Genomic DNA, 23,739 nt, shown 5'->3' on the forward strand with positions numbered 1-23,739 from the left:
CAAATAACAGATTTAAACAAAAGCACAAGATAAAAAGCAGTCAAAAAATAATAAATCAAGAAAAAAAAAAACACAAGAAGGAACAATTATTATTTTTTACTTTTATTTAAAAAAAAATCAACTATTTTTTTTTATTTTCAGTGCGAGATTTCAAGATGTCTGCGCCCATGAAAAGACCGGCAGGTCATTCTAACATCTCGATACCTGTGAAACTTTCGACTTTTAAGGCGAATAATGATAAAGTTGATGTTTTCAAAAAATGGATGACCTCAAATGAGTTCAATTTGAACTCTAAGGTATCTTATTTTGTTATCATGGCACTTGTTTAAAAAAGTTATTAAGTCGCCGACCACGAAGTGGCGGTGACTTCTTTTGAACTCTAAGCCTAAGGCATCTTATTTTGGTATCATGGCACTTGTTTAAAAAGTTATTAAGTCGCCGACCACGAAGTGGCGGTGACTTCTTCTTCTTCTCATGTCATAAAAATTATTGAAAGTGTCTGCCCTTTTTCTGGCTGGTCTGATTTAGATGAAACTTTTCCAGAAGTTGGAATGACTTTGAAGGATGCAGGACTGCCGCCATTTTTTAAGAATGACCACCTGACTAAAGGTGCACATTTTACGCAGGAAGTTTGAATTTCTTATTTCTTGAAAGCTGCTGATCAGAATTTGACCAAACAAACTTGGTATATACTGTAACAGGAGAGCATAATTTGACTCACAAAATTATACGTCGCCACCGAGGATCAAACCCTAGACTGCCCAGTGACAAACTGCTTCGGCTAAAGAATTAATCCTTTAGCCAAGTCAATTAACTGGCTATTTAAATGTCACAACCTACTACAATGCAGATTGGCCGTCCTGCCCAATTTCTTCCACCTTAAGAGTCTTCGTACCACAAATGTTATCAAAACAGCTGCCAACGTGGTGGAAAATTCAAATTTGTCCGATTTTGATGAAAATTGATATCTAATAAAGATTAACTTTCCCACAGTATCATGAAATTATAAACACAGGTGCATAGATATATGGCACTGACCACCAGTAGCTTTTGTTTATTTACTATCTAACTATTAGACTAAAGATACGTAATTTGATAGCTGTTACAAATTATACTCGGCGTCACATAAATAACATACTGTTAAAATTTGAATAAAAATATTTTCTACGACTTTATTGACACCAACCGTCGTTTAAATTGTCTTAAATGACTTGCTCATTCGTTTAGATAAACAGCTTCTCAAAAACAAGTCGCTTATAAGCTTAAATGATGCGTAACAAATCCTTACGGGAAAATAAGCTTAAATCATGCGTAACAAATCCTTACGGGAAAATCCCATACTAATATCTGCCATGTTGGTTTTTACAGGACGATTTGTTTACAAACGAAGTTCGTAAGTTCCCGTCGAACTCCGGTGACAATCGTCTGCTTGATCAATTTCTCGGTATTGTACGTTGTTCACGTAAAATAAATCCGAGATATCCGAAATAACGCCGAAGTGCATTCTGGGTTCTTCGGTTTTTGGACAAACCATTTAAACGTAAACAACATCTCCTAGCAACCCGATCACTGTATACATGGCCGACTTTTTACAATGTAAATATTGGCACCTAGAATTAAAATCTGACCGGAATTTAACGATTCAATGTTTAGGGAGAAGCCGTTTGGCTAAACGAATGAGCAAGTCATTTAAGACAATTTAAACGACGGTAGGTGTCAATAAAGTCGTAGAAAATATTTTTATTCAAATTTTAACAGTATGTTATTTATGTGAGGCCGACTATAATTAAGTTGATACTACATATTTACATCATATGAAATGTAATTACTACTTTAGATCAGATCTAGAGAGAGAGAGAACAAGCTCTAACATCAGAGCAATTAACATCTATATTGTATTAGAACATCAAAATTAATCTAATAAAAAGTGAACTTTATTTTTGGACTTAGTATTGTTGCAGGAAAAAGGGCGACGGTGACAAAACATATCATACAATACAAAAACCTCTCGCAAAGTAAATTAAATGAACCTACCTTTCCAGAATGTATGTTAAAAAATATTACAAATACTTCATGATTTTTCCTTTAAAAAGATTATTTTTATAGGACTTAATTGTTGCATTGATACAGTAGCATTATGGTACTGTTCATATTCCACAAAAGCCATTCAACTTTATTCGGACATAACAAATTTTCAATTTTGATGTTTTCAGGAGCGGATTCCCCCTCAATTTTTAATGTATGGATGGTACTGATAAAACATTTTATGTCTCATAATTAAAAACTTGCATATTTTACAAATAGTGGTGTTGATTTCATTAGGTATCATTTTGATGACTTAATATGTTGTTGATTTGCATTGATCAGGTGTCAACTGGGATTAAATTCTACAACCCCACTTACATGTACATTGTAACAATAAAAATATTCTGAGTATTAATAGCAGTCTTATCAGGAAGAAAAATATTTGTTGCATTTTGTTGAGCCACTGTAACATGTTAGGGATTTGGTATCTACTGTATGATGTTTCCTCAGTTGGGAAAACAAACCAATATTTTTTCTCTAAATATTGGTAAATATCATCATACACCCATATGCCTGGTATTCTGTAGGTTTCAATAGAGACAGAGGGGTCATGTGCGCAGTATGGTGCTGTAGCAGTTGATGATATAAAGGAAGGAGAATGCTTGTTTCAGATACCAAGGTCATGTCTACTGAAGCCAGAAACATCTGCTATCTCTAAACAAATCCATCATGGTAGGTTTTAAATAGTATTTAATTACACAGTCTATGAATACACAAACTTTCCTAGAACAAAGAGGACTCAGGGAAGTATATTTTGTCTATTTCACACTCTCTTCCGCCCTGTTATGTAGATATGACTCTCTTTCTTGTTTATAGCTTGGGATGTTAATGAATACTGCCTGTGCTTTAACCACAAGCCAGACATACATAATAACTTCGCCTCAGTCCTTTTTTTAAAGTAATCAAAAGGCAGTAATTTCAACCTGCTATAGTTAAAGGGTAAAAATTAGGAAATACAAGCTGATAGTCCAGACCATATTATTGTTTAATATTTTTGTGTATGTTCAACTAAAAATACCCAAAAGTTTGGAAGCCCAGTTCAAAACCCTTTGGCCATGGGCTACTTGGCGACTGATAAGTTTTATCCCTGCAGTTGTTGATCTGATTTTTTTATTTTTACCATCTAATCTGTGTAATTTTGCATTTAATTAAGTAGAGGTATTCAACTACATTTGTAAATTTTGAAAGTCCAGTAGTGGCTACAATGTACAAAAAATTATATAACAGATAAAAAGTTAAAATGTTATTTCATGCTTGTCAGCCACAAGTACATGCATGTGACTAAGTCATGGAATACTAATGATATCACATAGTACAACATGGATTATCAGTTAATGAGTTGGCCTTCCATGAGATGTTTCTTTTATCTTGTACATCAATTTATTTGATCTTTAAATATCATGACATTATACAAGTTGACAAGAATTTATGTAAAAAAACAGATTTTTCAAGCTAACATAAAAAAGGACCTTGCAGAAAAATTAATGCCATTTTCATATCAAAATAAACTAATCTTTTTTTGCTTTTAAATTTGAATGGAAGACAAATCTGTTTAAGTGAGAATAAAATTATCTCATGTCCTACCCAAAGTCTAATAGTAGATGAAAGTGAAAGGTGAAAACGTGATTTTTTTAAAGAATTTATGTTGTTACATTGTATATATGGTAGAGTTATATCTATGTACATGTGACTTTTTATTGATTTATGGTGTAACATTGTAGACATTGTAGAGTTACATGTGATTTGTTATTGGCTAATTTTGTTACATAGTAGACATGGTAGAGTTACATGTGATTTGTTATTGGCTAATTTTGTTACATAGTAGACACGGTAGAGTTACATGTGATTTGTTGTTACATTGTAGACATGGTAGAGTTACATGTGTTGGCTAATGTTGCATTGTAGACATGGTAAAGTTACATGTGTTGGCTAATGTTGTTACATTGTAGACATGGTAGAGTTACATGTGTTGGCTAATGTTACATTGTAGACATGGTAGAGTTACAGAGTACCAGTGGATGGGTACCCCTACTGCTATGTCTCATGTATGAATATAATAGTCCACAATCTAAATGGAGACCATACCTCGACCTAGTACCTGATTTTAAGGAGTTGGACCTTCCAATGTTTTGGCCTAAGTAAGTAGTAGTATTTAGTCTAGATTTAGGACATGCTCAGACCCTAACCAGACTTAAAGGAGTTGGACCTTCCAATGTTCTGGCCTTAGTAAGTTATAGTCTGTAGTTTAGATTGAGACCATGCCTAGATCTTTCCCTGGCTTTCAGGAGTTGAACCTTCCAATGTTTTGGCTTAAATAAATAAAAGTCTACAGTCTAGATTGAGACCATACCTAGACCTATAGTCCCTGGCTTTAAGGATTGAGACCTTCCTATGTGTGCCAAATAGTACATTAAGTCCTCTGTCTAGAAGGGAAGTATCAAAAACCTTTAAGATTTGGACCTTCCAATGCTCTAACTTAGTAAGAAATAGTCCTAGTTGAAAGGAGACCAAACCTAGATCATGTATAAATGTACCTTGATGGACCTTTGCGGCCTTCTTGCCTGAATGTGTTACAGTCTTCAGTCTAGATGGAGACCATATCTTTACCTTGTACTTGTACATTACTTAAAAAGATCTGGACCTTCCAGTGTCCTGGCCTAATTAAATAATAAGATACAGTACATATGGATACTGTTTGAATGTGTAAATAATGGCAGGTGCTTGCAAGGTGAGACAGTCTAGAAACATGAAAAAAAATTCACAGTTTTTGAATTTCTAGTCTTTGCCTGCATAAGATGAAGTTGGAACTTCTTTTTTTAGAGTCTTTAGAATGACAGTCTGGGCTTGAAACCACTACAGTATGAAATAAGAAGAATATCTGGTGTTACAGTTTCCAAAGCAGCCACTGCTGGCATGGGACAAAAGGAAATGGCCGGTTTATAGGGGTGGCCGGTTTTGTGAAAAATAGCAATGCATTCTAAAGTTCTCTCCCTTTATGTGTTTTATAACCCTACACATTGTCAATTTGCTGGTCGAGACATGTTTAATTCCAATTAAAAACTTTGGGCATTTTTATTACATTTAAAATCTTGCATCATTTGTTAATGATTTGATTTTACAAACTGTACTGCCAACAAAATAATGTTCATGGTTTAGGAAGAATGTGAATTTAAAGATCAAAGGGCCTTTGATGGTAATTAATAATTCATTCTGTTTTAGTAAACTCCTGTCAATAATGTTTAATAATTTCACCTCTTTATTGTGTTGGCTTGGGACAGATCAAATTAATGGACAGTTTAAAGATGGCACTATTATATGACCCCGATTGCCTGATGTGTGTAAACATCAATAAACATCAGTGACAAAATGTGATGTCTGGATTAAATTTGTTGATTGTCCACTTCAATTATCATCTGTTCACTGATGAAATACCGGTCAGTAAATGAATTATTAATAACGTAATCATTTACTGTTTCGTTGACACATTTGTTACACATGTATTATAACCCATCTGCCGGAATTCAGAGGTTGCTTTACTTGAATTATGTAACTAAAACTGTGAAAAATTGGCCAATGTACAGTTTTGTGGGGTGGCCGGTCTATTGAAGACAAAACACACAGGTTTTAAGGTATATTGGCCAGGACTTTTGAAAAAGGTTGGTTTGAAGGGAAGACCAATTTTTTAAGGGTCCAGTTTGGAGAAGTTTCACGGTACATTGAATTCCTGATAAGATGAATGAAAGAAAGAAATTAAACAATTAAAGCTTCAGGAATATGCAGTTTACAGATTCCAAGGAAAGATAACCAATGTTTCAAGTGTACCCAGTGTGATTCTTTTTAATGTGTATTAAGTTGCCTGTCTCATTTAACTGTTCAAAGAAAAGAGAAAATATCTGGTAAAAACAAATTTCGTACAAAAAACCAACTGATTTCACTTACAGTTGGTGATGCATTAGTGACTTATATTATTGAGTACTTTTTTGGCTTGACTAAACTTAGAAAATATGTCCAAGTTTTTTTTTTTCAGAGACAAAAAAGAATGCATATTGAAAGGCACTGGTGTAATAGAAGCAGTGGACAAAGATATCAAAAATATATCAACAGAGTTTAATGAGGTTGTACTGCCATATGTCAACAAACACTTAGATCTGTTTGGGTTAGTGCTGTAAGATTACCATTATCTATGTTAACTAAATTAGCCCACTGAGACTACTGTACATGTATTTTCAAAATGTATCAGCAGGTTTTAATACAATAGAGATGATAGATGTAGCTATAGATGGAACAAACTCCCTACTTTACCGGTAGATCATATCTTTTGATGTTGAAAAGATAACATTTCACATTTTAGTATGTAGGAAACAATACACTTTTAAGTCTCTACAGCCTGAAAGTAAGAACCTGCAATACATGTAAAAGTCAATACTGGTCATACATGTACATTTTAGAAAGTGCTGTAAGAGTATGGAATTCTACAAACAGATGGTTGCCTTTGTGATGGCGTATAGTTTCACTGAGCCCCCTCCAGATGAATTTGAAGACAGCCCCCCACCAATGATGGTCCCTATGGCCGACATACTGAACCATGTGGCTAAAAACAATGCTCATTTATCCTTTGAAACAGATGCTTTAAAAATGGTGGCAATTAAACCAATCAAGAAGGTAATTTTGTAATTCCAACAATGTTGAACTTATAATTTCAAACTTAGCATAATTTCAAACTTAGCATATGCATTGCCTCCATTTTAAGTGAATTTGATGATTTCTATGATAAATCATTGCATGTTGCCATATTTGAGTAATAATACATCTAGCCTGGCAAACAGTGACAATTTTGAACCAGAAATGTAAATGATATTTTTTGCACAAGTTATATCTAATTTTGTGGTTTACCAAACCCATTTAATCCATGAACAATGATACTTTCACAGTAACACCAATTTTGAACTTTTGACAGAATATCAGATCTCCACCTTTCTTTTTCAATGTGAAACATTCTGTTGAATTCAAAACTTGTGTTATTCTATGTGTATCATTTACTATCTGTGTCTTCACGACAAATAAAGAACTAAAACTATCTGTTTACAGGGTGAAGAGATATATAATACATATGGTCAGTTATCTAACTGTCAACTGTTACAGATGTATGGCTTCTCTGAACCATACCCTAACAACCATTATGACACGGTAAGTTTTTCTGATCTTCTGATTGGCTACTAGTTTTCAAGCATCAACTTTTTTAAAGCCATAAATGTCAATGTTTTGAAACTATATAGGGTTGTTTAACTCAATGAATGTATTTACCAAAGATCCAATCTTTTGTGTGGCTAAGATGGCTCAGTGGATGGCTGTGATCGCTCAGAATTGCAACTGAAACCCTATGGAGAACATAGTTTGGTATATAAAAATCCTTGCAAATACTTAACCATGGTGTAGCAATTACGGCAGGAATGATGTTAGAAGGCACCTTTGTAAATAATTTATTGTCCTCCCTGATTGAAATGATATGACGTCAAATATCATTTTGGTTTTTCTGCAAAGAGATTCCTTTAGTTGTTAATCCTGTTCTGTTAATTATGCCTTTTTTTATTAATTACATTCCAAACCTAATTAACCTTTGGCATAGTTTATGGGAGATTCAAATATACAAATGATATATTTTTCTAGTTTCATTTGAAGGTCCACATTTATGTACCTACCAGCTTAAGTAATGTGGTAGTAGTTTTTAGATTTATTTATAATTGATATTTTTAGGTAAGAAACAAATCTGAATATTATATTGGTTCCTTTCCATAATATTGGACAGTGCTATGGGCTAGGAACTCATAAAAGTACAAAATAAAAATTTAAAAAAATACACATTGCATGGCAAAAAACATGTAAATTTACAGTGGCTAATCTATTATGGAAATAAATGGCTTACAATTTGATAATGATTTTCCTAGGTAGATATTCCAATGACTGTTGTACTGGAGACAGCAAGAGAATTACCTGGTAATACTGAGGAGTTGATAAAGGACAAGTCAGACTTCTTAGTGGACATGGTAAGTTTTCAGATCACACCCCTAGACCTATATTGTGTACCCTATATCACACCCCTAGACCTATATCATGTACCCAACATCACACCCCTAGACCTATATTGCATTCCCTATATCACACCCCTAGACCTATATCGTGTACCCTATATCACACCCCTAGACCTATATCGTGTACCCTATATTACACCCCTAGACCTATATGGCATACCCTATATCACACCCCTAGACCAATATTGCATTCCCTATATCACACCCCTAGACCTATATTGCATATCCGTCACACCCCTAGACCTATATTGCATACCTTAATACACACCACTAGACCTGTATTGCATATCTTATATCACACCCCTAGACCTATATTGCATACCCTATATTACACCCCTAGACCTATATGGCATACCTTAATACACACCACTTGACCTGTATTGCATACCCTATATTACACCCCTAGACCTATATGGCATACCTTATTGCACACCCCTAGACCTATATTGCATACCCTATATTACACCCCTAGACCTATATTGCATACCTTAATACACACCACTTGACCTGTATTGCATACCCTATATTACACCCCTAGACCTATATGGCATACCTTATATCACATCCCTAGACCTATATTGCATTCCCTATATCACACCCCTAGACCTACATTGCATACCCTATATCACACCCTAGACCTATATTGCATACCTTATATCACACCTCTAGACCTATATTGCATACCCTATATTACACCCCTAGACCTATATGGCATACCTTATATCACACCCCTAGACCTATATTGCATTCCCTATATCACACCCCTAGATCTACATTGCATACCCTATATCACATCCTAGACCTATATTGTATACCCTATATCACACCCGTAGACCTATATTGCATACTCTATATTACACCCCTAGACCTATATGGCATACCTTATATTACACCCCTAGACCTATATTCCATACCCTATATCACACCCCTAAACCTATATTGCATACTCTATATTACACCCCTAGACCTATATGGCATACCTTATATCACACCCCTAGACCTATATTGCATACTCTATATCACACCCCTAGACCTATATTGCATATCCTACATTACACCCCTAGACCTATATTGCATACCCTACATTACACCCCTAGACCTATATTGCATACCCTATATCACACCCCTAGACCTATATTGCATACCTTATATCACACCCCTACTTGGATCACACTAAATCTAAAGTTATAATTAATGATATGATGAACATGGCATGTCAAAATCTGTATCACATGCAATATCAACCCGTGACCTATATCACCCTATGAAGCATTGATCCTTGGGATGATATAAGAGTCTTGGGTTTATACATGTGATACAGGTAAAATATGTGGTATCAACCCTAGAACTGCTGGTATATCAGCCTACAGACAAGTGGTCATTTGGGGGATATAGCAGTGTTTGGTTGATACAGTATGTGATATAGATTTTGGCATGTAATACCGGATGCAGTTTATTTTGATCCAGGATTTTTTTATTCACAGGAATTAATAATTGAAGATGGATGTTTTGTGTTGGGATTTCCTGGAGTTTTGACAGAAGATGAAATGTACCAATCAATCAGGGTAAAATATCAAACAAAAGTCTTCATATTAAATCTCCACTGCAATTTGCTATAATTGAAATGCTATAACCCTGTCTGTCTGTTTAGAACACTTAAGGGAAGCATCTCCTCTAAAAGTATTTGGCAGATTAACTTAAATTGAGTAGGATGTACTAAGGAAGTGTAAATGCATTTTAAGCTTACACATTTTACCATTGTGGGCATCAACCATTTTATTCCTGAGGGGGCTGGGATTTGATGTCAACAAGGGCAAAATGGTCTGTGCCTTAAAGGACATGAGCAATTTCAAGTTACACTTGGGGATAGCTGGCATTGACCACATAAAATAAATTATTTTGTTATCCTTTAGACATTGTATGCTTCAGTCCGTGAAAGGAAATTGTTATAGATTTTACTGATACTGCCAAAGCAATGCATGGAAATTGATCAAATCAGAAAATATGATAGGATTGAGCAGATAATCAGTTTCATGTACTCTCTCAAACAAATTTTAATGGAATCACCACACTTCATCTACTGTAAAAGTACTTTAATTCGATACCAATTTTTGTGGAATAGGGAAGAAACACAAGTGTGTGGATTCTTGAATTTGTGGTTTTGAGGTTTGTAGTATACAGATCAATGGAAATCTCCTTTAAGTTGGGGACCAAATTTTGTGGTTTGGCCTAACCACAAAAATCACGAAAATTGACACCCCATGAACAATAGCACTTTCACAGTATTTGTCCAGCTTCCCTCTAATTGTCCCTGTCTTTGTTTCTTATAAGTACGATTCCTCCTAAACTTCTTGTGGATGTTGGTTTGGGATCATATGTAGATGTGTATGAAGTTAGATATGTCAGTGTAGGGGGATATGAAGTTTTTTTCATTGTAACTCCTCAATGAACTTTGATGTAACTATTATTCTCCTGGTACCAAAACTTCATCAAAGGAGACATGATCACCAAGAACCAAAAAATAGCACTGCCATGAATACTAAAATGGGATAGGGCAATAGTAAATAATTATGTAAGTAAAGTGGATGGTCGCACGACCATGCCGACTGAAATTTAATGCATCAAACACTCATAATATAAATATATATCAAAACACATATATGTATATATGACCAAAAAATAAAAATTTAACCTATTCAGTGTAACGTCGTCTTACTGAATGACAAGACTTACACAAAACCCGGGAAACTTAATTCAATGAAGCGTGACCAAAAAACCCTAAAAGCACCCTCTAGACTACATATGATGAAACACCCAGGAGAAAATAATTTCATTCTAATGCAGTACCCGTTTAAACAAAAGAAATGATATATTTATTATGTATGTGTATTACACATGTCATCAGATACAAGCAAAGGTGGTAACATTAAAACCTTGTTCATATGATAAGTGACCATGTGCTCACAATATTTTTAGTTAGCCTTAGAACAGTTTGGGTGTGAGTTCTACTGTAACCTTTGAAGTTTATAAATGTTATACAGGTTTTGATGATGTCGGCAGAAGAGTATAAAGAACATAAAGAAAAGGAAGGATGGAGTGAAGATGAAGAAGATGAGGAAGAGGAGAGTCTAGAATACAGTAAGGATGTGATAAGGAATAAAGGATACTCTGAAATTAACCATGGTCTCATTTACCTCTTCAGGGTCAAATGACCATTCCCTAGTGTAGTACCATGGTCTCATTTACCTCTTCAGGGTCAGATTGCCATCCCCTAGTGTAGTACCATGGTCTCATTGACCTCTTCAGGGTCAGATTGCCATCCCCTAGTGTAGTACCATGGTCTCATTGACCTCTTCAGGGTCAGATTGCCATCCCCCAGTGTAGTACCATGGTCTCATTGACCTCTTCAGGGTCAGATTGCCATCCCCCAGTGTAGTACCATGGTCTCATTGACCTCTTCAGGGTCAGATTGCCATCCCCCAGTGTAGTACCATGGTCTCATTGACCTCTTCAGGGTCAGATTGCCATCCCCCAGTGTAGTACCATGGTCTCATTGACCTCTTCAGGGTCAGATTGCCATCCCCTAGTGTAGTACCATGGTCTCATTGACCTCTTCAGGGTCAGATTGCCATCCCCCAGTGTAGTACCATGGTCTCATTGACCTCTTTGTTAGTCAGACTGATTTCTGACTGCATGCATTGCTAACATTTCTCAATTACAACAAGTATATCTGCTTGTTTTTGATAAATTCGATCAATGTTGAAATAAATTATTACAAGCTAGAGTTGTTTTTAAAGTAGTAAGTAATTAAATTCTTGACAAGCTATGTGAATTGTTTTAATACAGCCATTTTTTCATTCATTCTAATTTTGGAACAACCAATAACTCAATTAAAATCATAAATATATGGAACAACAAAGAATAAAACACAAAGTTTATGATACTCTAACAACTAATTTTTGAAGGTGATTCTGTAATTAAAGAGGTTTTATCTTAAGGAAAAAGGAATTCATAAAAAAAATTGTCATAACCAACTGAAATATTGATTACTTTTGTCACAAATTATGGTACGTTAGTGAGTCATTTTTTTTATTACACTTTTGGGTTTTTGGCTATATGAGTGTACACAAGTAAAACATGTAAAAATCAATACACAAAATGGATGAGTTGGAAATACAAATGAAATCATAAAAGGCCAGTATTATTGCAAAATAAAGACTAAACAATAAATATTCATTTACTGAAAATTTTAGTTCCTAAGCTAAATATCATCTATAAGTCAGAACCCTTTCCAGCAGTTAAAAAATAAGTCCCAAAAATCTGACTGATTGGCAAGTATTTATGGTAGTACCATGGTCTCATTATCAATTCTGGGTCAAATGGCCACACTTCTATGTAGTACTATGGTCTAATTGACCACTTCAGGGTCAAATGACACACTTGCCCCCAACTGTTCAGGGTTTGTCAACACGTGGTTGTATCATGTTGTGCTTTGCAAAGCTCTTTATTTTTAATTCAGGCTGTTTTCTCGAAAACACTAACAAAGAGATACATGTAGGTTCCCTCTGTCAGGTACTTTTAATTCTAGACATTTCCATAACTGAGAAAGAGTAAGTAAATTATTTTGAAATATACATGTATACAATGTCACTTGCATGTAGTTGGTAATGCCATTTTAATGAGTGTTATACACACATTTTCTAAAAGTAAATAATGTCACTCTTATGCACTATTGTCAATAAGTTTGTAACAGGTATGGCCAGTGGTCCGTTGGATAAGATGGCTCTGGGCTTTTAAATATTACGTTTCTGTGTATACTGTAGGCATATGGATGTAGAATAAACCAATTAAAAATAAACGATTAATTTATTACAATAAATGTGTGTTCTATTCAGCAGGATATATAACAGAATAATGTTGACTCCTAGTGATAGCAGTTTCTGTGTCTTTAATAAAATGTACACCTTGTGTGACTTGTTATGTTGCCGTCATCCTAGTCCAAATGTAATACTAATAGTATTAACCAACTGAAGTTAATAGTTCCTAGTTCCTTTTCCACATCAAACGATCCTTAAATGTTATCCATGTGTCCTAAAGTCCCTTCGTATTTCTTATCTACCATAAATAATACTTGTATTTCACTCATTTCAAAGTCAGGTTCCCATTAAATTCCTCCGGTGGTGCTCCTATATTGGCGGAAAATATCGTATGATATTGTAAAATCCAATAAACGTCAAACAACACTATCGGTGTGGTGGGAGATTGCATTAATGATGATTTCTTGCAGTATTGAGTCCTTCCCATAACTGTTTCCTTATATTTCAAATGATGTTGACAGCACTGCAGCCAAATGCAATCTGCCATGTTCGACGAACTTTCTCCTTTGAAAATTATTCATACGCTGGCTCATGATAATGATTACATGTGTACATGTAAGCAAGTAAAGGAACATTGGCTCATGATATGTCCCTAATGTTATTTCATGGTTGTGTAAAGATCCCTGTGGTTCTCTTCCATGAACTTGTTCTTTTTCTATAAAACTCAAATTAATCGGCTAGCATTTCCATATTGACGATGTTGATATGTGAAGTGGTGAAATACGTCACTACAAATAGTCCATGGTCCCAAATATCTATAGGTTTGAAATATCGGAATAAATATCGAATATGCTATCAATCTAGGAGTCAACATTTACATTAAACAATATCAACATATAACTTAAACCTAGCTTGGAAACTGATGAAATGCCATCGCCAAAACCCGGAAGTGAAAGTAAACGTAAATGACGTCATTTATAAACATTGAAAACTGTGTCATGCTGCTTGGTTAAAAATATACCATAATAATCATTATTTGACGTTTGGGTAATAAATCAAACTTGTCATTACTCTTCAAAGGTAATGTTTTTTTGCACATACATTATGACTCTTCTTAAAACGGAACCCAAAAAATATAGTTACATCACAAATAGTGTTTTTTGGACATGTGCTTGAAGCATGTTGAATGAACTTGATTTATCCCAAAATTTAAGATTATAGTCATGTTTACAGTAATAAGGAGACCTCATGCATTGTTACAATATAATATACATGTAATTAGTTGCAGGGTCTTATGATGTAACCGTAATGTGTTCTTGTACAACAAACTGCCTCGGTGGTCTCATGGTAGTATGCTCACCTCAAGTGTGGGTGGTCCAGTGTTGGATTCCCATCTGAGTCAAAATAAAGACATCAGAATTTGTAGTCAAGGCTTCACCATTTAGCACACATCATATACTAGTAGAAGATAGAATGACATCTGGATGGCTTGGAGTCAGGTGAAGTCCTTTTTCCTAAGAGAAAGATTCCTGGTGGGCTGACTTGTCTATCTGTGAGCTGTTGTTTCTGTAAGCTAGCACGATTAAAATCTGGCTCAGCTCAGCATGTTGGACTAGTACAAAGCAGGCTCTGTGAAATTGGTAAAATATGTTCATCCTGAAATGCATGAAATTGCTGCCATAGGACATTGAAACACCCTCAACCAGTCAATGACATGGATGATGTGGACATTTTATAATTTCAATGCATTCATAACACTACATTAAATTTCATTCACCAATTCAATCTATCCTGTTACATGTTTTTTTATTAAAGGAGTCTCAAGTTTCTCTTCAATTTTGTCTTTTCAGATGCAATAAAGAAACTTCCTGAGAAATGGAAACAGTTTTTGTGCAGGTATTATTTCTTATTTTATAGTAGTATTGATGAACTGTTGTCTACCTCTTTATAACATGATGCACAGTATGTAATGAAGCCATAACCTTTATTTACCATGGTTTATATGTATGTTAATCAGCGTTAGTGACAAGATAGTTATTTTAGCAGAGCGTAATAAATGGACTAAAATGAGGTATTTTAAAATCAGACCTTAGTGTTCGATTTAGTCTGTACATGTAGAATCTGACAATAATTCATGCTACATGTACTTTCTGTTCAGATGTACGTTTTCAGAATCCTATTCCCTTTAAATAATGCTTTCAAGATCGTGAAAGCTTTGCTCTGATTGGCTAATCGGTAAGTTCATATGAACAGAAAGTAGAATGGAATATTTTTACATCTGACATTTGTTAATGTAGTGACTTAATGGAAAACTAATTAGGTCTATAATTAGTTGGTTTTAATAAGATGAGACTGGTGTATAGTAAATTATAGACAATCTTCCAAATTGGGAAATCTGGAATTGTTTCGTAATTGTCCATCTCTACTGGAAAAATACAGGTACGGAAATAAACGTATTCATATAGCAAAACATTTGTCTGAAACATAGTTGGCCTTCCAAAAAGATCATTATTGTATACCAGTTTTCTTTTTTTAGATAGTGAGAGCATTGTTAAGCTGTAAGAATCCATAAAAAAATGATTTCCCACATGAAAATCTCACTTGCTCCTCAGTGTTACTTGCAATTTTACCCCAAATAATCTTGACCGGAAATGGGGAAATGTCTAAACATACGAGATTTTTCATAACTTGCAATATCGTCTCCCTGCAATCAAAAGTTTTGGGGAATATATAAGAATCAACTGTCTTTCCTTGTAAGGGCAACACCTCTTAAACTGCTGGATTTTGTTGAAATTTTATAGAAAAGTAAGGCATCATTTGCCTATGTGCATGAAGGAATACAGGTACTGTCAGAGAACTCCAAAGGGAGATAATTGAACTTGCAGGTTATATATTTAACTTCATTTGAAGTAGGATATTCTCTTTGTGAGCATGCTCACACAGTATTTCTAGTTTCTAATAGTTACTGAAGGTTTAGGAGCCATTTTTCCATCAGTCTCTCTGTCTGTTCATACCATTGATTAGGTACCTCTATGTATTACTCTATTTAAGATTTAAGATTTGTTTAAAGTATTGATGAAAATTGTTTACATTTTGACTCATCAGTATTTTGCTTTTTAGTACAAGAAAAGCAAGTTGGACATAATATTGTGTTGATCACTGAATTTTATAACTTGTTTTACACAGAAAATTGAATAAATCTATTTTGTGTTTAGAATGATTTATTAATGTATTTTTAGCTTGTATTGATGCTCATGTCTTTTCCTTGCAGTTGTGCTGAGAAGTGTCTGAAAAGATACAGTACTACCATGGAACAGGATGAAGTATATGTGAAAGACACAATCCGCAATTTAACATCCAGGCAAATCTACTCACTTTACACAAGACTTGGACAAAAGAAAATTTTACAAATGTTGATAGATGCCTGTAGTTAATAAAGGCTTGTTTATTTTTTTTTATTTACTTGACATTTGTTTAATTCTGCTGTTTATATAAATTTACACTGGATTTGGTATTTCACTGATTTTTCAACATGGAAGTCCGAGCTCTATTTAACTACATACCTGGTGAAGCCATGAGGCCTTCATTAGCAAACATGAGGGTCACACACTCCTCCTCAAACCTACATGTACAATATAACTACATGTAGTTACTATAAATGGTATTTTAGTATTCTAAACAAGTCTCACTCTGCAATCCTTAGTAGTATAGTTTATCTAGATAGTTTATTCATGTAGATGTATAAAGTAACACATAAACAATCATTCAACACAAAAGAACAAAAGAGTTAAAAAGAGCAACGTACTGTACAAACCTTACTAAAACTGGGTGCTCTAAAAAGGTGAGCAGTTTCTGTTTCTTGTATGACACAAGCTGACATCTATGGCAGTTTGAGGTTGCTTATCATACTGAAAAGAATATTAGAAAAGTCATTCAGAGCAGGGAGTGTATATTAAAGGTAGACGTCACTTGTAATTATCTGTATTTAAATGTGCCATTGCTCTTCAGTTACATGCCAAATTTCTCTTGTAAACCGGGTTACTTTTCTAGGAGTATTGATGTGTGTTTCAAATTAAAGATGGAATCCCAAAGAACATATGATAATTTTTGATTGAAAATAAAGATGAACATTAATATTTAATTGTTCAAAAAATATTTTTAGATACACCATAAAAAATCACCATTTAATCAGTTAATTTGCTGTAGAGAGTTTGTAAAAAAGCTACATCTATCAAAATAAAACTATTCAAAATATCTAATGAACATAAAACTTGGCAGAATTGTAAGGGGTTGAAAACTAGATTTTGCAATATTGATATCATTTGAGTGGCATTTTTGTATTAAATAAATGTGCTTTGAAGAATGATAAAACTATGACTAAATAAATGTACCAATGCTTTGAGAAAGAAATATGACGATTTCCATTTATAAACAAGTTTACTCGCTCATTTGTGTAGATGAGGTGCTTTTTTTATTTGAAATTATATGAATACAAAAAAAAATTTAAATACACATATATAATAGTAATGTAAAGAAATGTTTTAAAAAGAACAAAAATAGAAAAGGTGCAAAAATATTTTTCACAATAACAACAGCGGTCCTATGTTCAACTAATTATTCGGTCTGTAAATGTATGTAATTTTGGCAGGAGTGAATAGGTACAAGAACACAATTAAACCCCCTTGGTAGTAGGTACCTTCCACATTTTTTTCATATTTTTATTGGAAATTTATTTGCTGAAGTTTTGCCTCTAATTGGTAGAAAATAGGTTAAAATTGCAGGGGATTTTTTTTTCATTAATCAATTCTGACTAAAAGAGTAATCAAGGGAACCAAGGTTATAGCGGTAATCAAAAGAATGTAATCCAAGGACAAAGACCAGACATGGAAAACAGACATACACAAAGAACATAAAGTAACTAAAATCATACATACAAAGTAACAAAAGTAAATGAGCAACTCGGACTCCACTAAAAACTGGGAGCATGGACCAGGTGCACCGGTAGGGTAAGCGTCCTCTGCTTTTCTAGAAACACCCGCCGAGTTCTACAATTTATATATAAAATCCTGTTTGTACATATCTTTAAGCCAGAGAAGTTTAGCGCCCGTGGAATTTTTTTAATCTGCTCAAATGTGTATATTGAAATGCACTTGAAAATTAATTGTGGTCACGTGCCATTACTCTGTGAAAGTATATTGCTAGTTGCTAATACCCGGAACGTAGTCCGGAAACCAGGATAGTTACCCCTCTCGAATGCTTGTGATGTCATAAACATAAAAAAAATGGCGGACGAAACCGTGACTCTATACGGTAGAAAAAAACCAATATCTTTCTTATGCCTCATATTTGCGATGTAATACTTTGCACAGTTACTTTTCTCGACCATCTGAATCGATATAACCTTACTCGTAAAAATCGCCAACTTACACTTTAATGACATTTTTCTAATAAAACATTTTTTGAATGTTTGGCATCATATGTAGATGTGCATCTAGCAGAATACTTTTGATTGGATGTTTTTCAATGATGGGGTTTAATGTGTACTTTGAGTACATTGTAATATGAAATGTGTTTGGAGTAACAAACCTTTTAAAAATTATTTAAAGATACGGTACAACAGAACCTTCCATATTAATATATAGGAATGGAAATGTTGAACTGCAACACACACACACACACACACACACACACACACACACGCACACACACAATCATTTCAATCATATCTACACTGACAGTAAGGGATTAGTATAGGCGAAAGTGAACAAAAATGAGCATTTTCTAATATTAAAAAATGATTTGTTTAATATTACAAATTCATTTTCTGATATTACAAATTGGATTTCTTATATCACGAAACACTTTTTTAATATTAAAAAAAAATCATTTTTAATATTAAAAATTCAATGGAATTTCTAATATTAAAAAATCTTTTCTAATATTAAAATAATGATTTTGTAACATTAGAAATTCATTTTCTAATATTACAAAATATTGATTTGTGTCCACTTTGGCTTGCCATAAATATATATTAAAAAACAAACAAACGAATGATTTTTGTTCACAGAAAATTAGACTTGATGTATATATATGTGCACAATATGAAAGACAATTGTTGCCAGATGCCTTGAAAGGTAGATAATCCAATTTAATTTATTCTTAAAGTTACAACCACATTTAAGTGGTATAAGGAAGTGAGCTCATTCCAAACATTGGAAACAACAGATCGATTAAATTTAGCTTTAGATATAATAGATAGACCAAACTGAAATATCAATCTTATTTACTTATTTGTTGATGTATATTAATTTCATAACTTCATGGGGAATTGAAGGCTTACTTAATGTGTAAACTAAATATTTAAGAGACTGACAATTTAGAAACCAGGCAGCTCCTATGAATTGATGGCACATGGCAAATTTTATCCCACGGAAGTTTTTGTTTCAATGTAATGTTTATATAATGTTGACCGTATATGTCCAATAGTACAAAGATTTTTTTAAAAATTGACAATGGATGGCTCAGAAAATGATTTTACATTTCCGTAAGAGAGCAACCAAATTTTGCATAAAACGAAAGAGTGAGTTATCTTCCTTTTTCAATGAATTTCAATGCTTTTTATGTAATTAATTTCTCTTTAACGTTGAAGTTAATCTAAATTTAACATTCAACTATGAGAAATGATGCATTTGCAAAATGAAATAGATGACATTGTTTTATAGCAAAATTTGTCATGGGCCATTCAGTGCCAGATTTTTGCATTGATGCACTCTTAATTAGATAGTTATTCTGTAGCACAGAGAACTCTAGAACCCATACCCTTAAATTGATTTCGACCATATTGGTTATAACATACTTGAATACATTCCTAGTGATTTTCTATGCCAATGGTCAAAAGTCCTTGTCACGTGAAGGCTTGCAGAGTAAAAGAATGTTTGTCCTATAGTGCACGCTACAAAACCTGCATGTTTAACCCCACCTTTAATTTTGAAATGTCAGTACCAAGTCAGGTTTCCAATTTTCTGGGTTTTGCCCTGATATTGCCTTTTATTATACGGTCTATCGTTTTAGACTATTCCTTTTGACTACAGCGTGGATTCTATCAGTTCGGTAATTTTCTTATAACCCTTCTTTTAGTATTCGCTGGAAAATATTTGTGTAAACCAAAATGAGTCCTTATTACTAAGTAATATGAAGACGTGCTTATTGTTAGTAAACCCTGTTATGTAGAGTGATTTTAAGTTAATATCTTACTATCTGCACCACTTAATTCTAGAATAATTAATTATCAACACTCAATTGAAGACACCACAATCAATAGATACTCAATAACCACTCAATAGTCACCATATTGTTCATGCTGTCTAACTATTAAATTGTCTATATGAACATTCACTTCATTTCCTTGGTTTAATGAAGGCTATGTAAACTGTCAATCATTACAGCTGGAAATAGATTTTCTCCATTGTGATTTACTGTTGAGTTTGCCTCTCATTCATTATATACCATACAAATACGGCTAATATTAAATCTACTACGAATCTACGTTGTGAGGGACAAAGTTGTTTGGCATCATATCCGAGCTAAAAATTGTTCTATCTTGAACACTTTCCGTTGTCTCTTACTTTTGCCACATTTTGTTTCTTTTTCAAAACATACATGTATTCGATGACTAAAGATAAATTATATTTCCTATTGAACTGTCTTTGAATACAGCAAATATTGATAATAAGATATGTCCGTTTCGTGATAGTAGTATTCAAACTGATAATGGTAAACTTAATACTAGAATTTACAATAAAAGGTCCTAGTGTTAACTGTCCGTTTTTATATGGTGACGTTCCCTTGCCACCATCATATGGTGTTTATATATCTAAGCTGGTTTGATGTGCTCGTATTTTGTAACAATGTTTCGGATATTAACGACAGGAATCTTTATATAACCGAGAAATTACTACATCAAGGTTTTCAAAATCACAAGCTTGTTAAAACATTCACAAAATTTTTCAACTGATATATACAAGAAACTCTCCAGTAAAGAATTAATACGTGCGGGTATCTATCACCCTTTGTTTTACGGTAATAGTCTTCACAAAGTACGAAAAGCTCGATAGTCACCCAAAATGTTAACCAAAAAGAGTGATCAAGGGAACCAAGGTTATAACGGTAATCAAAAGAATGCAATCCAGGGACAAAGACCAGACATGGAAGCAGATATACACAACAAAGAATATAAAGTAACTAAAATCATACATACAAAGTAACCCCGTTGAATAGGCTCATTTGAAAGGAATTAGTTATAATATTATTGTCAAATCGTTAAGGATATCATTTTTTTGGTATTAACATTGATTTGTTCAGAGGGTCTTTAAATACAAATTAAAACACTATATTTAAAAGCAGTTTTTGGCATGACATGGTTTTCTCCTGATTGTATGACTTATGATGTACCGTGATTCTCAACCCTGCATTGGAAGAATTGGGATTGATTTACATAAGTCCGGGATATAACTTTTTGAAGGTTTTAACTGGTCTGGGGCTGGCAGGTCGGTTAACTAGTAGTAGTCCTTAGTTTGTACATTTGTGTAATTTATATACAGTGTATTCAGTTTTTTTCCGTTGTAACAAGGGACTCAGACCTTTTTGAACTGATTTACAGGCTTGTTTAATTGTGTAATATTTCTTCCACAATGGCTAGATTTTAAAGGGGAAGGTGTTGATCACGCTTAAGTACTTTAACCCCGCCGCATTTTTGCGCTTGTCCCAAGTCAGGAAATTTCTAGCCTCCGTATGTCTTGTTTGGTTTCCACTTTTAGTTTATTGTTATGTGACTTGAGTATGTAGGAGCAACTCTTTCGCTGTACCTGTGTATAATGATGCCTTTGGGCCAACTGCATCCCATTGAGAGTTTCCTCGTCGTTCATTGAAGAACAATGGGTGGCCTTTGGCTGACATTTTAATCCCGGTGGGTTTGTTGTCCTGTTGATATATACACCATACCTATTCTCTATATATCAGAAAACCGAAGCCGTTTTGTCATGGAAGATGGCTTTTGGTATATGATACAGTTTGAGCTAAGGTCTCCGTTCTTTAAACAAAGGTATATGTTATATGAGCGTATGGCATGGTTATGGACCAAATTATCAAATTTGTCGTTGTAACATAAACAAATGTTCAAAATTACCGAACGCAAATCTGATTCATAATCAAATCAAGTCCCAAATAAATCTGGCAAAATAGATATTACACCACCGGAGCAGCTGGTACCGCAATGGTCCTTACTAAGTACAAACATTTTATACGAAATGGTGGGTTGAATCATGTTTTACAGCACGCTAAATCCGAATCTTCTATTGCGGTGAGAATATCCAGTGGTGATAAATAGCATTTGCATGCTATTGTCATAATCGATAAATAAGCGGTAACAAAAAACAAAAACAAAAACAAAAAACAAACAAACAAACAAACAAACGAATTACATAAATCAATAATTGCTCTTTATTTTAAAAGAAACTGAATACTGTGTATTTTTCAACCAAGGATTAATATCTAAAAAAATGGCATTTCCTCATACCCCTTGATTCAACAGGAGTCTTGTACGCGCATTTTTAGCGTTCCAAGTAAAAACATAGAGAAATGTTTAAACATTAGGTAAATGAGACTTTTGTGGCTTTAGTTTATTGTAATGACGTCACAATGCTACCATAAGTTTACACCGTAATTAAACAAATTTCTTTCCCCTCAGACGATGATTGTGATCTATCGTCCATGTACTGGATTCTTAAACTCTAAAATAATTCATACAAACAACGCTACATAGCTGGATCTGCAAAATGTACCACCAAACTTCTTTTAAAACATCTAACTTCTATACTCTCACCTGTCAAAGAGAGTCTTCAGTTCTACCAAGGCACTTGTTACTCCCGTAATGATATTCTTTCAATGTGGATCCTGAAAAACTCGAAAGATCTTTTAGAAACCCTCAATTTACGATTATTATCTGAATAAAATAGCAATTAAACTTAACAATAATACTACAGACACTGTGAAGTCAGCCTCATAACTTGACCTACAATGCTCACTTAGAGATCGATAGTAAGGGAGAACTATTGACAAAATTATACAATAAACGCGATGACCCTTTTCTTTCCGTATTATCAACTTTTCTTTCGTCTATGGCAACATCCCTTCAGCACCTGCGTATGGAGTATGCATATCATATCCGTTATGCCAGAGCCAGTTGTAACTATGCTGACTTTTTGTACCGGACTTGACTTCTTACAATAAGGCTTCTGGAACAAGGTTATCTTGCTACAAGGTTGAGTCATAACTACTGAAGTCTTATAGTCGTCATCATGAACTCATGGTTCGTTACGATGTATCCATCTGCACCATGAAAACTGATTTGTTCAATGTGTCATAGGTTTCCTTTCCTCTTTAGTCTACCCTGGACTTGACTTTTCATGTTTCTAGAAAAGCATAGGACGCTAACCCTACTGGTGGTCAAATCTCCTAGTTTTTAGTGGATGCCGAGTTGCTTAATTACTTTTGTTACTTTTTTATGAATTAGTTTGGTTATTTTATGTATTTGTTGTATGTGTCTGTTTTCCATTTCTGGTCTATACTATCTGATTGATTTTCGCTAGAATCAAGGCAATCAATTGACATTTGCTTTTAATCTAGTAAGGAGTTTATAAATGAATTCTGATATCAGTGTAAGAAAACGCTAAACATTCCACAATCTACTT

General features: G+C 34.0%; 1 protein-coding gene across 1 annotated transcript in view; it reads left to right on the plus strand.

The window, feature by feature from the left end:
- Positions 1–16,449, plus strand: part of LOC148608583 (N-lysine methyltransferase SETD6-like) — a 30,606-nt gene extending 14,157 nt beyond the window's left edge. Inside the window, exons 2-12 of the mRNA XM_088546391.1 lie at positions 142–296; positions 2,613–2,757; positions 4,076–4,223; positions 6,113–6,241; positions 6,534–6,747; positions 7,174–7,272; positions 8,031–8,129; positions 9,659–9,739; positions 11,216–11,312; positions 14,842–14,887; positions 16,263–16,449. Of these exons, the coding sequence (XP_088402517.1) occupies positions 142–296; positions 2,613–2,757; positions 4,076–4,223; positions 6,113–6,241; positions 6,534–6,747; positions 7,174–7,272; positions 8,031–8,129; positions 9,659–9,739; positions 11,216–11,312; positions 14,842–14,887; positions 16,263–16,425 (1,376 nt within the window). The 3' untranslated portion in view covers positions 16,426–16,449. The remainder of the gene's footprint in view (positions 1–141; positions 297–2,612; positions 2,758–4,075; positions 4,224–6,112; positions 6,242–6,533; positions 6,748–7,173; positions 7,273–8,030; positions 8,130–9,658; positions 9,740–11,215; positions 11,313–14,841; positions 14,888–16,262) is intronic.
- Positions 16,450–23,739: the final 7,290 nt, after the last annotated feature.

This window comes from Perna viridis, chromosome 9, assembly GCF_037379345.1.
Source record: "Perna viridis isolate PV_CMFRI_1.1 ecotype Kerala chromosome 9, ASM3737934v1, whole genome shotgun sequence".
NCBI lineage: Eukaryota > Metazoa > Mollusca > Bivalvia > Mytilida > Mytilidae > Perna > Perna viridis.